The sequence below is a fragment of the Rhinoderma darwinii genome, chromosome 3, assembly GCF_050947455.1.
Source record: "Rhinoderma darwinii isolate aRhiDar2 chromosome 3, aRhiDar2.hap1, whole genome shotgun sequence".
NCBI lineage: Eukaryota > Metazoa > Chordata > Amphibia > Anura > Rhinodermatidae > Rhinoderma > Rhinoderma darwinii.
This window is the reverse complement of record NC_134689.1, coordinates 193,588,699-193,612,202: the sequence shown is the minus strand read 5'-3', so window position 1 is coordinate 193,612,202 and position 23,504 is coordinate 193,588,699. Positions and strand designations below refer to the sequence as shown.

The following is a 23,504-nucleotide window of genomic DNA, read 5'->3' as shown; positions in this document are numbered from 1 at the left end:
CCATTGAAATCAATGGGTGCCGTTTTCGGACGCTTTTTTACAAAACATTTTTATTCACTTTTTTTTTACCTGCAGCACTTATCGCTGCTATAATACATTACACTACCTAGTAGTGTAATGTATTCCAACTGTCAGTGTGACGTCAGTCACTCTGACAGCGAGCCTATGAGGACCAGCCAGAGGTTGGTCCTCATAGGCTTCCATACATGGCAGACCCCGGAGGATGTCGTCTGGCCTCCAGTTGCCATGGTAACCCCCACGATTGCATGGGGGCTGCCGATGTGCTACAAACCCCCTAAGTGCAGCGCAAGCAATCGCTCGCCGCATTTAAGGGGTTAATTGCCAAAATCAGCCACGATGAGCGGCTGATCGGCAACACTGGAGTGTCAGCTTCGGGGACAGCTGACCTGCCGGTTCCCGATGCTGAAGGCTGCTCCTGATAGGCTTCCGTCCATGGCAGACACGGAGGCCTTAGTTTGGCCTCCGGTTGCCATGCCAACCATCGACAAACCCCGCGATTTCAGAGTGGGGTCTGCCGATGTGCTAGAAACCCCTAACTTTCGGCGATCTACACATTTAAGGGGTTAATTGCCTAAATCAGCGGCAAAGGACTGCTGGCCGGCAAGAGTGGAGTGTCAGCTGTCAGAGACAGCTGACCTCCCAGTTACTGATGCCCACTGTCGGACACTGACTATACGTCCTCTTGCTGGAAGTAACCTCCCGCGACGACGTCTAGTTACTGTGCAGTGCAGCTAGGGGTTAATAATCAATAAGTTATCTATCCACCTATTTGCAAACTTTTTTTTATTTTGAAAAAACATTTTTGGGTTTGGTTTTATTAAAGCAGTACACAGGCACCCAGACATTGCATCCATATGTGCTTGTAGAAGATTGCGTTCCAAGGACACGGGCATAAATATGGCATTGGCTGCCCTTTGCGGATAGAGCAGCCTATACTAAGAAGGTTTACCACTAGGGTTTGCGGTGAGATTCGTGGCTACAAAATTATTGAGGGTGGGCACGGATTGTTAGGTGTTACAAGGGTTGTCCCATGATTCTATATTACATTTCTCTGTTTGAACATTCAAAACATAATTTCTCAGTTGGAATCCTGCAAAATAATTGCTTCTTTGCCTAGATACTGGTTATGGCACCCACCTTCAGCTACATTACTGAAGCAGAACCTTGTTATTATTGAAGCCGATTTGTGATGCTTTTAGGCCTCTTTCACGCGGCACTAATTTTGGGTAGTGTTTTGCATCAGTATTTGAAAGCCCAAACTAGTGGGGAAAAAAATTGAAATTCTATAAAATAAAAAAAAGTATAATGCAAAGAATGGTACCTCTGCCGTGTTTTGGACCCACTCCATATATAAATATACAAAACAAACTACTGCACAAAATATGCACGTTTTAAAAAGACCATAGTGTGTGTAGATTGCATTGCTGAGAACGGTGCCGCTTATTGAAGCAGTGAAGATAGATACATAGCTCCATGCTGATTTTAAAGAAAAATTTGGTACAAGTTCGGTGGAATTAATAAATCACCTCTGCACAGTATACGCCATTAAGTGTTTGCACCTAAAAGTGCTATTTGTGCCGCATGCGCCACTCCGGGATTCAGGTTAGCCAAGTGAGTGATTATGAGCAGAGTTACTTTTTATTTATAAAAGGCAAGTTTTTTTTCCGTCGGAGGAACCCACCAACGGAAAGGCAAGCAGAAACCGTAGCTTCCGTTTGCATCGCCATGGATTTCAATGGTAATGCTTCCGCTGCTAATGGCTTCCGTTTGTTTTCGTTCCGTTAGGGTTCCATTTTTTTGCGGAATAAATAGCCCAGTAGACTATGCTATTGCTTCCGCCAAAAAGATGGAAACCTTACAGAACGGAGACAAACGGAAACCATTTGAAATGAAAGCAATATTTAAAATCAATGGTAATGCAAACAGAAGCTATGGTTTTCGTTTGCCTCTCCGTTGATGGGTTCCTCCGACGTAAAGGTCTGACGGAACCCTAACGCTGATGTGAACACGCCCTAAGTCACAAAACTAAACCAAAAGGTGTCACACTTTCTCCAATATAAAATTCCACAAATTTAAACAAATGGCGTCCGACAGTTGATACATTTATTGCAAAATAAACTCCAAAAACCTGTCAAGCTTGCAAGAATGGCTGCTTCAGCAAAATATAAGATGCAAATATTTGTAAGTAAAAGAAAAACAAAAAAAACGACCGTTCTTTATTCTGATAAAGGCCTCATGCCTACTTCAGTTACTTTCATCAGTGTGCTATCTGTTTTTTCAACTGATAGCAGCCTGACACATTCATTTCTACAGAGCCATGCACACTTCATTTGTTTTAACGGAACCGTGCGGCCGTTCCGTCACAAGTAGTGCAGATCCTACTCATTTTTGACGGAACAGTCTCGGCCTTTACATTGAATTTGGTCCGTGAAACATACTGCACACGGAAGCCTCTGTGTGCGGCCCGTGTGTTTGATGGAACAGTCATTAGCGGCCATACAACGGCCGACGGAAGTGTGCACAAGGCCTAACTGCTGTCTGGCCATTTATTTTTTTGAGTGGACATGTTATTTCAGTAAATATAGCTTAAAGAGAATATCCATTCAAACAGAACATAAAAAGGGTCACATATTTAGTAAAAATTACCAGAAGCGGAGTCAAAAGCGACAACTGATATGGTTGCATTGATCAATGGCTACCTATTACCTTAACTGGTAAAACAATAACATAAAATTTTTTAAAACATACCATTTAAAGCGATAGAAGTCATACAATTTTAAGGGACACTGTAATGGGTTATCTGGATTTTCAAGCTGCTCTACATAGGTTTCTTCTGCAACTGAAAACAAAAAGGAGAAAAAATAAAAAGTTGGACAATTATAAATACAATTAAAAAACAAAACCAAGTAAAACAGATGATATGCCTATACACATCTTTTCAGATACAGTTGCAAAAAAAATTCAAGCTGTAGTATGAAGTATGCATTTTGTTTTGCACATGTATTTTATGTGCATATTTCTTCCGTTTTGTACATTTATTTTGTGCAGCGCTTTTCCTGCTTAATGTGTTTAACCACTTCAGGACTGAGCTGGTTTTGGCCTTGAGGTCAAAGCCGATTTTTTTCAAACCCGTCATGTTACTTTTAGGTAGTAATAACTTGGGAATGCTTTAAAGAGACTCTGTCACCACATTATAAGTGCCCTATCTCCTATATAAGGAGATGGGCGCTATAATGTAGTGACAGCAGTGCTTTTTATTTAATAAAACAATCTATTTTCACCACTTTATTAGCGATTTTAGATTTATGCTAATGAGTTGCTTAATGCCCAAGTGGGCGTATTTTTACTTTAGACCAAGTGGGCGTTGTACAGAGGAGTGTATGACACTGACCAAAGTAAAAATACGCCCACTTGGGCATTAAGCAACTCATTAGCATAAATCTAAAATCGCTAATAAAGTGGTGAAAATAGATAGTTTTATTAAATAAAAAGCACTGCTGTCACCTACATTATAGCGCCAATCTCCTTATGTAGAAGATAGGGCACTTATAATGTGGTGACAGCCTCTTTAACCTATCCAAACGATTCTGAGACTGTTTTCTCGTGACATATTGTACTATGTTAGTAAAAAAAAAAAATTTGGTCGATAAATTCAATGTGTGTGAAAAACACCAAAATTTTGAAAAAATTTGCCAAAGTTAGGATTTTTCTAAATTTAAATGCATCTGCTTGTAAGACAGACAGTAATACCACACAAAATAGTTACTATTTCACATATGCTATATTTGCATTGTTTTTTCAACATCCTTTTATTTTTCTACGACGTTACAAGGCTTAGAACTTTAGCAGCAATTTCTCACATTTTCAAGAAAATTTCAAAAGGTTATTTTTTCAGAGACCAGTTCAGTTCTGAAGTGGCTTTGAGGGCCTTATATATTAGAAAGTCCCCATAAATCACCATTTTGAAAACTGCACCCCTCAAAGTATCCAAAACAGCTTTCAGAAAGTATTTTAACTATTTAGGCGTTTCTCAAGAATTAAAGCAAAGTAGAGGGGAAATTTACAAATTTCATTTATTTTTTTGCCAAAATTCATATGTAATACAGTTTTTCCTGTAACACAGAACGTTTTACTTGAGCATTGTAACTCAATACTTATGAGTTTTTAGAAATATCCCACATGCGGCTATATTGTCCTAATGGCCTGAAACACCGGCCTCAGAAGCAAATGAGCACCTAGTGGATTTTGGGGCCTTCTTTTTTTTTTTTTTATATATATTTTAGACACCATGTCAGGTTTGAAGAGGTCTTGTGGTGTCAAAACAGTGTAAAAAAAATAAAAATAAGTGACCCCATATTGGAAACTACACCCCTCAATTAATAAATCTAGGGGTATAGCTAGCATTTTGACCCCAGTTTTTTTTGCTAAACGTATTTGAATTAGTATGTGAAAATTAAAATCTACTTTGTTTCTGAAAAAAAAATAGAAATGTTTAATTTTTATAAGGAATAAAGGAGAAAAAACACCCCAGCATTTGTAAAGCAATTTCTCACGATTACGGCAATATGTGGCAATAAACTGCTGTTTGGACCCAAACCGGGATTAGAAGGGAAGGAGCGCTATTTGGCCTTTGGAGCTCAAATTTAGCTGAAATGGTTTTCGGCGTCATGTCGCATTTGCAAAGCCCCAGAGGGACCAAAACCGTGGTCCAATAACTATTCAGAACGCTGAAATTTGTGTTTCCCTTATCCATTAAAGCGGACCTATCAGGGTTCACATACTCCTCCTATGTGTAGGCAGCATGTAATAGAGTAGGATCGGCTAGGAAGATATATGCATAGTTGCCAACTGTTCCGAAGTTGCTGGGACTGTCACTATTTTAAAAGGGCAATCCTGGCAAATATTTGTCCTGGATACGGTCTTGCAAATGCAGGAGCTGTACCTCTTTTTTTTGAATACTCCCTCGCTCCCAGCTCCTCTTCTGAAGACCAGGCTCCACTTTGGCTCCAAGCTCCACCACACATGACGTCATGGGTGGCAGCACACACAACATCCTGATACAAACCAACATCAGGTGCAGTGGTGCCTGGAGACAGAGGAGCTGAAGAGAATCTGACCACAGGGAGAGGTGAGTAATTAAAGGGGTGAGTTATGGTGTCTGGAATAATTTCAGGGTATGATCTGAATTAAAGGGGTTAAGCAAGTGTTAAAACGTAAACAGCAAATGGCGTCTAAGATTACTGTTGCGGGCAATTCCCTCCCTCTATACTGCCGTCGCTTTAAAGGTGTTATCCAGAAGTAGAAATACATGGCTGCTCTCTTTCAAAGACAGCAATTCACATCCACAGGTTGTGCGTGGCATTACAGCTCAGCCCCATTTACTAGTGCCGATCTGCAATTCCAGACACAACCCATGGACAGGTGTGGCGCTGTTGGAGGAAAGCTCCCGTGATTTTTGAATGCTAGACAGCCCTAGGTCTATTTGAGGACAATATACAGGAAATATTCAAAAAAAAATTATTCAGGCAAACCCTGACCCATGGCAAGGCATGTCCCTGACAAACTCCGCCCTTTAACAAGCCACACCCAAATAATTCACAATATCAAAGCCCAAGTGTCCTCAGAAGAAAGTTTTTAAATGCTGTCAACTATGTATATGTAAGAAGATCAACATTAGATAATGATCACCAACTATTAGGGTCTTCACCTTTCAAGCCACTTTGAACTTGTCCATAAAGGCGCAAAAAACGAATTGTACAGTTTTTGTCTTTTCCTATTCCTGGGTTTTTCCTGGTCTGTTTCGTAATCTTGGAAAAAGCTAATTGTGAGTGCTGCTCTACAGTTTTCAAAACAAAGTACCTAAGGGAAAAATGGAAAAAGCGAATAAACATACAAATCATCAGAAATCATTACCTTTTAAACCAGGGGTCTCAAACACGTGTGGCCCCTGTGAGGCTGTCATATGCGGCCCGCGGAGCACCGAAGCTCCCTCGGAGAGCAGAGAGCATGCCGGCGCTCCATTACGTCACGAAGGAGCGCAGTCCCTTTCCCACGCCGCTGGATGGTTGGTGGAAGGTGAGCAATGGTCACGCAGCCCCCTATAGATCGCACCCCACACATCCCTCACTGTAGTTCGCTCCATTGGGGCTCCCTCTAGGACAGTGACTTCAGGGGCTCCTCCAGCAGAGGAATGCCCGGCCAGATTGTCAGCAATGCTCTGGCTGGGTATTACACTCCTACAGGGGGCCACCATGGATATATACAGAGGGGACTGTGGCAACATTAAATGAAAGTCGCTTCACAATATCCAATACGATTGTTTGTACATTATTCATAAAACATTTTTTAATAAAAAGCTTTTACAAAATACTAGAATCAAAAGGAAATAGTGCAGGAACGTATTTTGAATAAGTTCAAGGAACAGGAGCATACTGCTTAGGTGGACTTCACACTGCGTTCAGAAGATCTATTCTCCCGTATGTCTCCCCCATCAGAAACAATCTACTGATCCTAGTACAAAAGAGAAAGAAAAAAAATTCCCAAAAGGGAAGGTTTCCCCATCTTGTCCTGAGCTCCATTCCCATCTTCCATTATAAAAAAATATATATATGTTTTTCCAGTTCTCCGCAGTTTAAAGAGGCTCTGTCACAACATTATAAAGTGGCCTCCCTACTACATAAGGAGATTGGCGCTATAATGTAGGTGACAGCAGTGGTTTTTATTTAGAAAAACTATCTATTTTTACCACGTTATTAGCGATTTTAGCTTTATGCTAATGAGTTTCTTAATGGACAACTGGGCGTGTTTTACTTTAGACCAAGTGGGTGTTGTACAGAGGAGTGTATGACGCTGACCAATCAGAGCCATGCACTTCTCTCCATTCATTTACTCAGCGGATAGTGACACTGCGTTGTTCACTATGTGCGGTCTTATACGGACATATTAATGTTACTGAAGTGTCGTGACAGTGAATAGACATTCCTTCCAGCCAGGACGGGAAGTCCATTCTCAATCCCGGCACTTTGGTAACGTTTGTGTGGGATTTATAGCAGAGCAAGAGTAATCTTGTGAGATCACGCTGTAAAAGACCGGATACAGCGAGATTACGCTTGCTCTGCTATAAGTACCATAGAAACGGTACTGAAGTGCCGAGATTGTGAATAGACATCACGTCCTGGCTGGAAGGAATGTCTATTCACGGTCACGACACTTCAGTAACGTTAATGTGTCAGTATAAGACAGCACATAGTGAACAACGCAGTGTCACTATGCGCTGTGTAAATGAATGGAGAGAAGTGTTTGTGACGCCGATTTCTACATAAAAAGCACTGCGGTCACCAACATTATAGCGCCAATCTCCTTATGTAGGAGATAGGGCACTTATAATGTGGTGACAGAGCCTCTTTAATTCTACATTCACACAAAGGTAACTTGTTGAGTCATAGCAGTCTAAGGTAACCTGTGTATTTCAACATAAAAATAGTAATAAAAGCAGTCATTAAAATAGGTGGTATACTGCGAATAAAAATAAAAATAAATCTATCTAATAATAATTTCCTCTTTGTGCTTACTTTGTGTTGAAATACATTAGAGTAAATAGTAGAGTAGTGGGTGAATGGGCACCCAATTGCTTACAGTCCCACAACATTTCTTCGGAAATGCAGCTGGATATTACATAACCTGTGGAGGAGAAATGTACATAAATCACTAACATGCTAAAAGGTCATATAGCGATAAAGTTAGCACCTTTACAATAAACCTACCGAATGGATTCACTCTTGGGCACCAACACTTAAGCACTTCATGAAGTTTTTCCAGAAACTTTAAATAGTAGAGATCGGCAAAAATGTTATCAATCCTGCTGTTGTCAAACATATGCTGGAAACAGAATAAAAAAAATACAAATTATAATACAAGCTTAAAAGACTATTTATTGAAAATGTAACTTTACCTAGCACCTCAAACAAATGTAAAACCTAGAACATAAACATCAGATAGATGCGAGTCCCACTTCTGGGATCCGCACCGATCTCTAGAACGGGGCCCCCTAAACCACGTTCTAGTTTTTTCTGCTCATGCTGACTCCCGGCTGCTTCGGATTACATGGCCGGGAGTTACGGAAACTAGGTCGCTGAGCTACGCTATATCCGTAACTCCCGTACAACTGAATGGTACTTATGGAAACGGCATAGCTCACATGCTACGTTGCTTCCGTAACTGCCATTCACTATTATGGGAGTTACGAAACAGCGTAGCTCAGTGAGTAACGCTGTTTCCGTAACTCCATACTATGTAATCAGAAGTGTTCGGGAGTCAGCATGAGCACAAAAAGCTAGAACGGGGATTAGGGAGCCCTACTCTAGTGATAGTGGTTGTGGGTCCCAGAGCTGTGACCCGCATCTATCGGAAATTTAGGATATATCCTGTGGATATGTCATAAATGTCTTTCATGGGAAAACCCCTTCAAGGCTGGATTAAGAGGACAAAAATGCTATGGATTACCAATGCGGAAAATCCACAGCAGATTACAGTCCCAGCCACGGCGATGAGATTTTTAAATCATGTGACATGCAGATTTTGCTGCAGAAACGCTGCTGAAAAAAAAAAAAATAAATAAAAAATCGCAGCATTTCCATCCTGTATTAATACAGCTTAAAACAGAAACAAAGACACTTACAGCAATGATCTCACACATGCACTTGTGTTATAGAAACTATAAACTAAAGTGCTTACAACATGCTCCCTCCCCATTTGCCCTTGTCCAGCTCTAAACATTTTGGCATAGAAACGCTTTAAAAACAAAAAGAGAAGATGAAGAAGAAGTTCTACCTTCTGTACACAAAGGAGCAAATAAAACATCATATCTGCATCATATGGAGAGCCATCATGCCTCTTGGCTTCTTTGGTTATTAAACATAATCCATAATTTAGTTCTGCGATTGGCACGGAGAGCACATCTTCTTTAAAAATTAAAAGTCTTTTTTCTGGAAAGATAATGAAAAGTTGGGAATCCCAGAAGAGGGCAAATAATAAATATAAGGCAAATCAGAATAAATCCCTAGATTAATTACCCCTAATACGATCAAGAAAAGCATCCAGACCCTTTTAAACTCTCAATTATAGAGAAAGACTAGTTGTGTATGAGATACCGATACATTTTTATTGAACACGAAATCCGTCATCGAGACAGACCTCTTTAACCCCTTCCCTCCGCAGCCAATTTTAGTTTTTTCATCACTGCCTTCCATAAGCCATAACTTTTTTTTATATTTCTGTCGACCATTTAATGTGCCATGTAAAGTACTGGGAAACGAAAAAATAATTCCTTGTGGAGTGAAATGGGCCAAAAAAACATTGATTCCTTTTCAGATTCGTTTTTTGTGTTTCCCTTTTACGGCATTTATCGTGTAGTAAAAACAACTTTATTCTACGGGTTGATACAATTACAGCGATACCAAATTTTAAAGTTTTATGTTTTACTACTTTTACAAAGAAAATACTACTGGTTAAGAAAAATATATATATAGTGTTTTGTGGTCACATTCTGAGAGTCATAACTTTTATTATTCTGTCTCCTGAGCGGTGTGAGGGATTATATTTTGTGGGGCGAGCTGTAGTTTTTAATGGCATCAGGTTGCGGTATATGCGACTTTTTGATCAGTTTTTATTTCATTGTTTTGAGGAGCCAAGGTGACCAAAAACGGCAAAACTGGCAGTTTTCAATATTTTTTTCAGTGTTCACAGTGCAGGTTAAATAACGTTACATTGTAATATTTCTGACTTTTAGGGATGCGGTGATACCAGTTATAAGGGGGGGGGGCGCCCCTCTTTCTAACCGCCAAGATGCTGCGGTCGGATCTAAGGGGTTAAACGGGCGGAATCAAAGTGAGCTTACCTCACTGCAACAGGCGGAATGAGTTGGCTGTAACATACAGCTGAGCCCGCTCCATACAACCCCTTAACACCTTTCTTGTACAGTTAAGTGATAATGCGTTAAGGGGTTAGAGAGGACCTGTCATGTCCCCAGAAACGTTAATCTGCTACCATACCTGGATTGCTGCTTTCCCCAATCCCAGAGCAGTTTATTTGATGTTTCTCTGTGCATACCGTTCCCCCTCGAACAGCCACATTCATTCCAATGGCTGATATGCTAATTTATTAATAAATTGACAACTGGACAATTATCACCATCCAGCTTCAATATGAAGTGGACTGAAGCCTCTGACATCCCTAAAACTTATATTGCTTAAAGAGGCTCTGTCACCAGATTTTGCAACCCCGATCTCCTATTGCAGCAGATAGGCGCTGCAATGTAGATAAGAGTAACGTTTTTTTTTGTTTTTTTTAAAAACGAGCATTTTTGGCCAAGTTATGACCATTTTTATATTTATGCAAATGAGGCTTTCTAAAGAACAACTGGGCGTGTTTAAAGTTAAAGTACAACTGGGCGTGTATTATGTGTGTTACATCTGGGCGTCTTTACTTCTTTTACTAGCTGGGCGTTGTGAATGGAAGTGTATGATGCTGACGAATCAGCATCATCCACTTCTCTCCGTTACCACCCAGCTTCTGGCAGTGCACAGACACGCAGCGTGTCGTCGCGAGATCACGCTGTGACGTCACTCACTTCCTCCCACAGGAACTTCATCGCGTCGAATGAGCGAGGACACGCTGCGTGTCTGTGCACTGCCAGAAGCTGGGTGGTAACGAAGAGAAGTGGATGATGCTGATTCGTCAGCATCATACACTTCTATTCACAACGCCCAGCTAGTAAAAGAAGTAAAGACGCCCAGATGTAACACATATAATACACGCCCAGTTGTACTTTAACTTTAAACACGCCCAGTTGTACTTTAGAAAGCCTCATTTGCATAAATATAAAAATGGTCATAACTTGGCCAAAAATGCTCGTTTTTAAAAAAACAAATAAAAACGTTACTGTAATCTACATTGCAGCGCCGATCTGCTGCAATAGCAGATAGGGGTTGCAAAATCTGGTGACAGAGCCTCTTTAAATCCCTCCCATCTGGTCCCCAGAGTTTTATTCCTCATACCATAACTTAAAGTTTGGTAGTTCAATATACATCGTATTAGCTAACGCAAGAGAACATCTTGATATTTATTTACGGTGCAATTTCAACATTTAATTTTTTTTGTTCTTTATTCTTATTATAGGGCGCTAATACTAGATGTGGGATCTTTTGCCCCCTGCATAGGGAATTACCCACAATGTTCTACAGTATCTCTAAGATTAATTTAATAAAAGTATTTTAAAGCTAAATAAACAGAATCAAATTCTAAATTTAAATCAAATTAGTCATAAAATGGTTACTATTCCAGTCAAAAAGTAGGTATTTTATCAACCCCACCCGTTCATACGTGAAAAACTACTTTGTCTGCTATGCCACATATGATATCCTAATCACGCATGTGATATTATTACATCTAGTATAACAACCCAGTAAATAAGTTATTGTGAAATAGGTTGCCAAAATATTAATAAGCAGGCATACTTCCGAACCACGATGGTTTGTTCTCTGCTTCTTTAAGAGTATCTGCATTCTTAATCTGTGTCCAAGTCTTCCAAAACAAAGCTCCTTCTTCTGGCTTAAGGGTGCAAGGAAAATCAGTATTACTTTGTAACCGCAGCTGAGCCTCAGATGGTGAACACTGTACACTTTGAGGCTAGAAAAAACAAAAACACCACACACAATTATACATTTTAAAGACATAATAGCAGCAGAAAAATATTTTCGATACCAATCGAAACATAATTTTGCTTTCAATATCTCAAGTAGCTATTCACAGAACTATTTTCATAATGCATCAAAAAAGTTAATTTGTAAAGAGCCATCACCACCTAGTTAAGGGTTTGAGACCGAGTGCAATTCGCAAAATATGGATTCAATGCCCCTTTTTAAAAATGAACATGTTGTCTTCCCTAGGATATTGTAAAAATGCAAGTTCATGACTTTATAGACCATGCATCTCAGACCTAGACCCCTGTGCACTACTTTAAAGGTGATGTATCGTGATTATGGCTTGGAAGGCCACGGAGGGCCCTAGTTCGGATCACTGGAAGCAAATGCTGAATAAATATGTACCTATGTATTGTAAATTATCAAATTTATCAGGACAATTTCTGTTTAAATATAAGATCTGGTCCAGATGGTTGGAGACATCCGAATCTGCGGTTTAAAACGCAGAGAAACTTCTGATTGGATTGGGAGGGGCTGGGAATGGGGCATGAGATGAATGTGGCATTGAAAGGTCCTACTTCACTATTCCAAATTCATTGCAGATGTATGATATATGTGCTGCTTCTCTTCTGTAATGTATGTGATATCGATTGATCATATTCCTGCAGTGCAGATCCAATGCCTTTTAATTTGTCTTGTTTCTATTTTTATTTACTGTACTTGTTTTGTACTGTAACAAATTACAGACGTTTTGGAAAAATAAAGCCTTTAAAAAATAAATAAATAAATTATAACCATGGGTCTTGGACTACAGCAATTACATCCGTGACATTAACTCTAGTGTTCATATATTAAAATGTTAATAGTTAAGTTATTATATTCTAAATCAGCTCCTGGTTGAGAGGCTACACTGTACAAGTTACTAGTTATGGATTAGAGAAATCCAGTATCAAATCATAATATCTTATATTGATCATGCTCCCTCAGAGAGGGCAGTAATATATGATCATTGGACTCAAGCTGAACCGAAAATATAACATCTAAATTGTCAGAAGCGAAGGCGAATTTCCGAACAAGAGAGACAGGCATCACATCCAAAAGTTAAGGAACTTTTATTCACCCATGCAACGTTTCAGCTCAACGGAGCCTCTCATGCTTGAGAAAAGCTCTGTTGAGCTGAAACGTTGCATGGGTGAATACAAGTTCCTTATCTTTTGGATGTGATGCCTGTCTCTCGTGATATTAGTCGAGGACTATTGAATCCAGTCCGGTTAGGCTTGCACTTCTATTTTAATTGAATTGCAGTGTGGTTATCCCTTGAACGTTCAAATTTCCGAATAAGTAACAGGGCACTGAAAACAGAGTGCCTGACACTTCTTTATGCTGCCCTCAGACAGGGCATAATAAGAATATGAAAGTTCCTCTTTAATGCATATCTCCAATTATAAACCAACTTTCCTTAAATCAATAGTTAAAGCGAATACATGAAACTTTGTAATATATCTTATATGGGTAAAATGCCACTCCACCTCCCCGCCCCTCTTGTTTTCTTAAAAGTGTTGTCCAGTTTGGGGACTATTTTTTATACTAATGACCTATCCAGGATAGGTCATCAGTATTTGATCATGGGAGTCCGACATCTGGACCCTACACCGATAAGCTGTTCTAGCTGCCTCCGGGTGCCGGAAGCTATGCAGGGGTTTGTTCCAGTAGAAGGCGCTCCGACCACCGTAAAGCGGCCATGCTGGATTACTGCAGCTCTGGTACTATTCACCTGAATAGGATCAGGGCTGTAGCATCGCCTGCTCCCCCTCCCCTCTCCATAGACTTGTATTGGTAGCTGTAACCTCATATCTTCTCAGTGGAGCTTAGAAACCCCATCCTCTCTGCCTCACTGAATATGGATTTTATGAGTGAATTCAGAGTGAGTAAACAGTTAAGAAGACAGCGTGTGGGGGGGGGGGGGGAGGAGGGGGGAGAAGAGGAGACTGATAAGTGGAGCAAGGCATTTTTCTCTAATAAAAATTACTACAAAAATTCTTAGATTTACTTGCACTATTGATTTATGCAAAGCAATTTATAACCAGAGGTAAGCGTTAAAGGGGGGGGGGGATTTGCTTTAATATATAGACCCATTCTAATAAAATAAAAATATAAATTTTGCTTACGTTTCAGTTCTTTTCTTCTCATGAATGCAACATTTCGAATTATTTACCAAAAGATCAGTCACTTTCACAACCCTTTTTCCCGCCTGATATTAATATGAGCATTTTAGAAGTGCTGGACTCAGGAAGGGGAATTTTCGAAGTAAGTATATCAACTTCATTAGGTCTAAAATCTTTGTAAATCTGGTGACAGATCCTCCTTAAAGTCTATAGTGAATTATGGAAAAGTCTACATACATAGCATTTTGGTTTGTGGCGTTTTTGTAGCGTTCAAGTTCAATGACTTTTTTTTCTTCAAAAAGCTTAGGGTGTGGCGTTTCTCGCCTTTTTCCCCATAGGCTTTTCTATAGGGCTTCAAAAATGCATATACAAAATGCACTAAATAAACGCCAAAAACATATGTAAAAAGTGCTTTTTCCTCTGCAGAAGATTACATATAGAGATGCCATTAATATTTTAGCATACTGCCGTTTAACCAGGTTAGTATTTACAGAAAAGAGATTCAAAAGGAAGAGCTAAAGATTATTAAATCGAATTGGCAGAAGGGGTTGTCTGGTTAAAAAAAAAAACAACTAAATTGTCACATACTCTATAAGGGCATTTAAAGTTAATGGATGGGAGTCCTTTATTTGGGAGATTGATCTATCAGCCAGAGCAGAGTAGCTGTGAAAAGTGTCTCTGGTGGATCCAGCAGGTCCTTGCATTACACAAACAGCCCACACCCTAAAATGGCTACCGTGTAATGCTTAATTTTCCCTGTGGTGGTGCTACAGAGGAATTGAACATTTGAAGGGTTCCCCCACTGAATTCAGCTAATCGCAGCAGGAAGCTGTTAACAAAAAGGGATTGTCTAGAAGTAGACGACCCCTTTAATACTCAGATTTTTATTTACACCATATTCTAATTACTCAAACATCAGATATTTTAGAAAGGTTACCTACAATGCATATACAGACTTACAAAATTATCTACCTGTACTTGTTGATCCCAATATTTTGGAGACTGGTATACACGACCACTTGTTTGTAAGGATAAGGGTATTTGAATGTTCCCATTCATGTTTAACAATGGCATGGGAAACCCAGATGTACCAGCAGCATGCATTGTTTTATCCGAGATGTTCTTTTTCATATCAAAGCTCTCTTTGCTCTCTTCTAGTTTAACACTACTAGTGTGCATTGGAATCTCCCCCATTTGAACTATTCCACAACTGTCCTGAGGTACAGAAGTGTTTATTAAAGTCTGAGATTCGGGACAGGTAGCATGGGCAGAGAATATTGCCCAAGATTCTACATTAGGCAATTGTCCGGATGGTGAAGTACTGGCGGGCACAAGTCCATACAACTGACTACTATCCACAGTGAGGAGCTCCTGACGAAGAGGAATGTAAGCCTGTTGCTGACCTTGCAAAGGCAGTGCTACAACTGTAGCGGGAGCGTTTTGCAATGATGTGTGGTTAATAGTGTAGCTGTCCTCAATAGGCAAGTCAAATTTTCTTTTTTTAACTGGTTGAGATAATCCTGAAGAACAAGCTCTTCGATCTTGAGAAACAGATGTCCCGACAATGCTAGAACTTTGGCCATCAGAAACAGATTGCCCATCAACCTGCTGTTGGAGAGTCTTATTTGATTGGCCGGATTGAACATCAATATTGTGGCCCTGTCGCAATTGGACATGATGCACAGGGATATGATGCTGATCAAGGGGGATACCAGGACTAACATTAGAATGCTGCAGAGGAGATGCTATGGGCCTAGCTAGCTCCAGCAAAGAACCAGCCACATCAGAGTTGTCCATATAAAAGTAATGATTTCTTTGTTGATATACAGAAATTGGGGAATGAACAAACTGTTGCATTTCCTCTGCTCCCTTGCCGTTGAGCGAATCTAAGAAATCTTTCATACGATGTGGAGGAATCGTCTGGGCTTTCATTCTCAGGTAGTCTTCATACGGAATGGAGTTTTCCAAAGAATGGCTCATCCTTCCGGTAACTGCAAAACGAACTTAACAAATAGCAAGAATACAAGTCATTATGAAGAGCTGCGCACAAATAATTAGGAGGCTGTAACGTTAAAAGATTAATAAATTCCATGTTCAGTCTAAAGCTAGCACTATTTTACAAATCATGGAATTTGGCTGGAAAAAATTCATAACATTGACAACTTGGTCTGCCATTCGAATTCCAAAACAGGAGCCCCATACGCAAAGAAGGTGGCCCAGTCATTAAAAAAAAATATGAAACAATCAGAATAAATTACATTTGTACATGCTCTGGTACCTCCAGTTGTGATCTACCATCCGATCGGACAATGGATGTGGAGCAATGCTACTGCACTCTGGGTGGTACAGTTGCCATGACATCCAAATGATGCCCGGAAAGTAACAAGCATGGGTCCTAAATCATTAAAATACAACCCGTGCACTTGGGCGCTTCAATTATTTACTACTTTTTTTTTTAGTTCCCCGTAAAAATACACAACACTCTTCTGGATGAAGCCTTCCACATCAATTTAATATCAACATAACATATTACTGTTAGGGTCAGGTCACACGTTGCGTAAATACTGCAGATTTTCAGCAACTAAATTCTTTGTGGAAAATCTGCAGCATAATACAGTAGCAGCAAAGTGGATGAGATAGAACAAATCTCATCCACACGCTATGATCAGCGGAAAAAACGCTCAGAAATTGACATGTGGTACAGAAATTTTACTCCGCAGCATGTAAATTGTTTTTGCATAAACGCTACTTCTTTCAGTAGTTGTTGCTTTTGTTGTGGCAGAATCGCATCAATTCCACCGCAAAAAAAAACGCAACTCAGAAAAAATAAAAATCTTCTACTTACCCAGAAAGTCTGTTTCTTCCTCCAGGCCAGCCCACTGGGATGGCTATTCATCCCATGTGACAGCTGCAACCAATCACAGGCTGTAGCGGTGGTCACATAAGATGAAACATCATCCCACGAGGCTGGCCTGGATGATGTCGGAGGGCCAGCCTCCTGGGATGACATTTTATCCCATGTGACCACCGCTGCAGCCAATCCCAGGCCGGCCTGCTAGCAGGCCTGTCCCAGAAGGCCTGCCTCCTAGCAACGAAGCCAAATGTTGCAGTTTTCCGCAGCGGACATTCCGGGCGAAAAAATGCACCACAGTTTGGTGAGTTTTTTCGCTGGAATTCCCTGCGGCCACCGGGGCGGATGCACAGTGTAACTTCACGCTGCGTATCCGCCCCATGTGGACTCAGCCTTATAGGGAAAATTTCTCGTGCAAATATAATTTGGCATGATTGAATAGGGCAAAACTGTATATATAATCCCTCGTGTACTATCAAGCACAACAGAAAAAGCAAAAAGATTTCCATACCTTATTGTGACATTTGTAATAACGAAGGCAGCTGTCCTCATGTCCACCACTGTCAAGGAAAGTAGTAACGGTTAGCAGATCATGGGCTAATTGTAATTTGCTGCTTCAAGCCTGATTCTAATGTAATAGGAAGAAAAAGGTAGAAGGAATTGAACTATTTTAAACTGAATAGCAATAAATAAATAAAAGTAATATAGATTCAAAATGCATGATTTATATCCCAAAAAAACGGAGGATAAGACGGATATCAGATTATTAACATTTTTGTTTTATTAACATAAGAGTTAAAAGATGTATGGTTAATTTGAAGTATTAGAACGTGGCTAGAACTAGGCTTTTTTTTTTTTGTAGTGAGTGATAAATCGCTGCCCATAAAAATGCATGATCTATTTCATTACAACAAAATAAAGTAATCGCTGTGATAAATCCTGGTCCATAGGCATTGCTTTAGGCTACCGCTATTTATCTCACTGCAAAAAAAATTGCTGTGATAACACTGCCGATAGGAATGCATTGAATAGCTTTAAAATCTCTTCATAAATCTCTCGAGTCTAGACATTTACTAGCGATTTTGTTTTTAAATGATACATTCTAGGGTTTCAGAGCTATACACTTGTCTGAAGCGATTTTGCAAAGGGGTTGATCAACTTAGATATGATTGGTAATAGGGTTATAGAACGCATCAGAGGGATACAGTAAGCGATGACAGCAGTTCACTGACGGATTTGTCTGTTAGTGCAGAGAGGCATCTATGTATAGTGAAAGCATAGAAGCTGCATCTCGAAAAGTAAACACAATCTTATATCTATTTTCGAAAGTTTGTTTGAAGCCCGATTTATCATTGGTTTAAAATGGATCATACTAACAGGATGTGCCAAGGGGGAGCCGCGCCGTGTTGCTCCTGGTGTCGGCCTCGGCGCATGCACACTGGGTACGGGAGGTGTGGTGCTCGGTCCCGCCCCTGGCTGTCACATTGGGCATGCGCGGCCCTGGCACGTGCGCACGGGCGGGGTGGTGTTCTCGTGCTGCACTGGGCATGCGCTGAGTCCCGCATCATGCAACATGGCGCCGGTGTTTGACGTATGCGCATGGCACTCTGACGGACGCCATCTATACCGTAAGTCAACCTCCCGAGCAACGCCCGGGTTTAAAAGCTAGTTTTTAATAAAAGTCAATTACTAATGTTTTTTTATTAATAAAGATGTACATTAAAAAAAAATGCCCCCCCAAAAGGTTTACATAGCCTTTAACCCCTTAAAGACCAGCCTAGTTTAAACCTTAATGACCAAGCCATTTTTTATGTTTTTCCATCGTCGCATTGCAAGAGCTATAGCCTTTTTATTTTTGCGTCGACATAGCCGTATAAGGTCTTGTTTTTTGCGGGACAAGTTGTATTTTTTAATAGCACCATTTTGGGGGACATATTTATTGATTAACTTTTATTACATTTTTTTGGGGGGGGGGGGGGGGAATAGAAAAAAAACCTGACATTTCGCCATAACTTTATTCAGCGGGTTGTTACGATTGCAACGATACCAAATTTGTACAGTAAAAACGCTTTTTTTTCAAAATTATTTGTTTTTGTGTCTCCATATTTGAAGAGCCATAACGTTTTTATTTTTTTGCCGATGCGGTTGTATGAGGGCTTTTTTTTGCGGGACGACTTGTAGTTTTTATTGGTACCATTTTGGAGTAGATGCGACTTTTTGATCACTTTTTATCACATTTTTTTTTAAGTCAGGATTCACAGAAAACAGCAATTTTTCCATAGTTTTTTATTACATTTTTTACGGTGTTCACCGTGCGGGTTAAATAATGTAATACATTTATAGTCGGGGTCATTACGGACGCGGAGATAATCAAATATGTGTAACTTTTTTACTTTATTTTGTTTTTTTAATAGTAAAGCATTTTGTAAGGGGAAAAGCTGGGTTTTTCAAATTTTTTTTTAATTAACTTTATTAAACTTTTTTTTTTTACTAGTCCCATTAGGGGACTTTAATATGCAATTCTCCGATCGCTATTGTAATACACTGCAATACTTTCGTATTGCAGTATAAAACGGACAGGCATCTGCTAGGTCATGCCTCCGGCATGATCTAGCAGGCATTCGCTCCAGGCAGACCTGGGGGCCTTTATTAGGCCCCCGGCTGCCATTGGAGACACAGACACTCTGCGATCGTATCACCGGGTGTCGGTGGGATGAGAGGGAGCTCCCTCCCTCTCTCCAAAACCACTCAGATGCGGTGCACGCTATTGCGCACCGCATCTGAAGGGTTAAACGGGTGAGATCGATACTAATATCGATCTTACCCGGCAGAGCAGGGACGCCCCTAGCCCTCAGCTGCCTCTAGCAGCTGAGAGCAGGGAGATTTGACACTCTGTTTACTTTATCCTGATGCAGTGCCGTGAAAAGGCATATTCATCAGAATAAAGGCCGTTAAAAGGCGTATTGGCGGTCACTAACGGGTTAAAGAACTGGTCAGGACTAAAGTTGAACAAACATGCATTTTCTTGGAGAATTACAAATGAACAAATTCTGAACAAAAATACAGTAGGGTAGAAATATTAATACTGTATAGACAGTATAAGTGTCAGTTCACATGCTGCATAAATACTGCAGATTTCCCGCAACGGAATTCGTTGCGGAAAATCCGCTGCAAATACAGTAGCAGCAAAGTGGATGAGATAAAAACAAATCTCATCCACACGCTGCTTAAAGAGGCTCAGGGCACTTATAATCTGGTGACAATCTCCTACATAATCTGATTGGCGCTGTAATGTAGATAAGTGGTTTTTATTTTGAAAAGTCATTTTTGAGCAAGTTATAAGCAATTTTAGATTTATGCTAATTAGTTTCTTAATAGACAACTGGGCGTGTTTTTACTTTTTACCAACCGGGCGTTGTACAGAGTAGTGTATAACGCTTAAAGAGGCTCTGTCACGTCTGAGCCGGGCTCTTCTGACTCGTTCCAGGGGTACGGGTGGGGTTGGTCTGCCGGATTGTCGGCTCTACTATCTGGCATCAAATCACGCACGGGTTTTAGATTTTTTTCATAACCGTGAATCAAAACTATGGGTCCGTATAGCTCAACAACTATGTCCCAGTACCCTATCATCCCTGCCGTGGATCCTGCCCGGGAATAGACCGACTCAAGCCTCCTTTGTTGTTTACCATACTCTCATGGCGTTGAGGTCCTTAGGGCCTGGAAGTACGCTTGTAGACCCCCTGGGTCCTTTAACTCCTATCACAGATAATCCGGCCTTTCCTGCTGGCAGGGCTGGTCGCTCCTTCCTAGGCAGGCCGTCCACCGGCCCCATGTATTTTGCCCAGGTCCTCTCCGCTTCCTCTCTTCTCCCTCTAACCTCCATCTGCCCCGATGCCGTGCCCCTCACTCGCCATATATATGAATATGCCCAGTTAAAACATTTTTATGGAGCGGTAAACCGACGCGCACATCTTCACAGGTCGTTGACGGACTTTGAGCGCCTATGTGTCTCCTCCCAGCCCCCTACACATACCATATCCACAATATATAAATTACTCCTTTCGCAGCGTTCCCAACAACTCCCCTCCTTCTGCGGGGCCTGGGAGAGAGAATTACATACTACATTTACTGACGCACAATGGAAGAGGTGTTTCTCCCTCTCACAAAAAGCCTCTATAGCCATTAGGGCCCAGGAAACTAGTTATAAAATTGTCTCTAGATGGTATCGGGTCCCGGCTGCGCTTCATAAATGGTATCCGTCTGTGCCTGATAATTGTTGGCGCTGTGGTGCTGTGGGAGGTTCCATGTCTCATGTGTGGTGGAGTTGCCCCTTGTTGAGGAGTTTTTGGGATGCGGTACTTAAATTGATATTGGAGGTTACTGGAGTCTCTGTCCCCAACTCTCCGGAGGCAGCTCTTTTATTCATGTTCCCGATGCCATTACACATTTATAAAAGCTCCCTAACTAGACATCTACTTCAGGCGGCAAAGTCAGTGATCCCGCGCAGGTGGAAAACGGCAATGCCCCCAACATTAGATGAGTGGTTTCGGGAAGTTGCCTTGATACAGCGAATGGAACACTTGGTGGCTCACTCCCCGGCAGCTGTGGTAAAATACACGTCTACATGGTCTCCTTGGATAGTGTTTCTTTCTTCGCCTTCCTACCTCACGGTTGTAACCTGAGTCGGCCTATGCCCCTGTGAAATACATTACGGCTCTTGCTCGCTGCTGATTTTTTACTCATAATACGCCGGAACTGGAGTCCAGGATCCCTCCTGTCCTCTCCCCTCCCTCCTATCCTTCCCTCTCTTGGGGCCTTTTTCTGTACTTTCTTTCCCCCTGACTAGGGCTATGTGCCTCTCCTTCTCTGTTTGAGTTAAGTGATCTCACTGTACCTCCTGATGTTATGCCTTTATGATTATTCATGCTACTGTTGTACACTGACAATTCTGTTTCATGTCAAGATGTGAGGCACATTATTGATTTTTCCCCTTTTTTTTTCTGTATGTTTTTGCTTTGGTCCACTGACCTTGTTTGTTCTTTTAGTTATGGGTGGAGGCCTTCTCTCCCATATGTTTTGTAATTTTGTGTTCTAAAACTCAATAAAAATTTTTGAATAAGAAAAAAAAAAAAAGAGGCTCTGTCACCAGATTATAAGTGTCATATCTCCTACATAATCTGATCGGCGCTGTAATGTAGATCATAACGTTTTTGTTTTTTTTAATAATTAGTTTCTTAATGCCCAACTGGATGTTTTTTAACTTTTGACTAAGTGGACGTTGTAAAGAGATGTGTATGACGCTGACCAATCAGCATCGTACACTTCTCTCCATTCATGTCCATTTGCAGTCAGCACAGCATGATCTCTGCGGTCACATACACCCATATTAAGTTTACGGAAGTCTCTTGAGAGTTAATAGACATTGCCTCCAGCCAGGACGCAATGTCTATTCACGACCCCGACAAATTGGTAAAGTCTGCGTGGGACTTAATCACAGCACAGCGTGATCTCGTGAGATCACGCTGTGCGGGTAAGTCCCATAAAAACGTTACCGAAGTGTCGAGAGTGTGAATAGACAACGTGTCCTGGCTGGAGGCAATGTCTATTAGGCTGGGTTCACACACCCTATTTACGGACGTAATTCGGGCATTTTAACCTCGAATTAGGTCCGAAAATACGGCTCCAAAGCGCCGGCAAACATCTGCCAATTCATTTGAATGGGTTTTACGATGTACGATGTCTTGCACTTCTTTTGACGAGCCATCATTTTACGCTCCGTATTTTGACAGCGACGCATAAAATAAAGGCTCGTGGGAACAGAACATTGTAATTCCCATTGAAAGCAATGGGCAGATGTTTGTAGGCGTATTAGGGGCGTTTTTTCAGGCGTAATTCGCGGCGTAAAACGCTCGCATTACGCCTGAAAACACTGCGTGTGAACATACCCTAACAGTAGCAAAGTAGATGAGACTTAAAGGGAAGGTGTCATGAAATTATTATTTTTTTTATAATATTGCTTTTAGTATGATATTAAAATAAATTTTATTTATTGGTGTTCTACTTTATACTCTTTTCTTACTTTTACTTCTCTATGGGGGCTGCCATTTTTTTTTTCATCTCGGTATGTGTCGATTAACGACACATACAGAGATGGAATACGGCACATACATCCGCATAGAGAATGCAAACGGGAGCCGTTCCATTCTCTGCAGCGTACACACACAGACCAAAACGAAGCTCGTTAGAGCGAAATCCGGCGCCATTTCATGTGGACCAGAAGCCGCTGCCGGACAGTAAGATGACGACTTCCGGCGATATGTTCAAGGAAGCGAAGGCGCAAGTCATAGGAGTGGAGGCGGCAGGAGCAGGTAAGTTATGTTTGTGTATGTGATGTGTGTATTATATTCGTGAATGTTCGTGTTATACTGTCTGCTTAGAACTGTATCTAATCCTCCTACACTGTGCAGTCGCTCAGAAAATGGCGGCACACAGTGTAGGAGGTTTGAAGATTCAAACCCCTCCTTCTCCTGGCACTAGCTAGAATAAGGGAGGGGGGATTGGGTGAGGGCACTAGAGCGAGTGTGTCTACCCCAAATTTGCAGCATAAATCAATGAGGTTGCTTTACCACATTGACCATGCTGCAATTTTGGGAACTGCTCCCTCTAGTGACCAGCACATGGAAATGTTATAATTAGAATCTAATTTATAATATTTCCTGACTTGTGAAAAAATTAACACAACGTGTAATCATTTAAATAATAATTGTT

General features: G+C 40.9%; 1 protein-coding gene across 3 annotated transcripts in view; it reads right to left on the bottom strand.

Annotated features, from left to right (window-relative positions):
* Positions 1–23,504, bottom strand: part of LOC142749324 (transcriptional regulator QRICH1-like) — a 49,569-nt gene that overhangs the window by 4,869 nt on the left and 21,196 nt on the right. Inside the window, exons 2-9 of one of the 3 annotated variants that reach the window (XM_075857202.1) lie at positions 17,248–17,364; positions 14,858–15,888; positions 11,535–11,628; positions 8,851–9,005; positions 7,785–7,899; positions 7,593–7,701; positions 5,729–5,880; positions 2,770–2,860 (exon numbers count right to left, since the gene is read on the bottom strand). In XM_075857202.1, coding sequence (XP_075713317.1) covers positions 2,770–2,860; positions 5,729–5,880; positions 7,593–7,701; positions 7,785–7,899; positions 8,851–9,005; positions 11,535–11,628; positions 14,858–15,865 — 1,724 coding nt within the window. In that variant the 5' untranslated portion in view covers positions 15,866–15,888; positions 17,248–17,364. Of the gene's footprint in view, positions 1–2,769; positions 2,861–5,728; positions 5,881–7,592; positions 7,702–7,784; positions 7,900–8,850; positions 9,006–11,534; positions 11,707–14,857; positions 15,889–17,247; positions 17,365–23,504 lie in introns of all 3 variants that reach the window. The other 2 variants (XM_075857200.1, XM_075857201.1) reach the window with 2 other exon arrangements.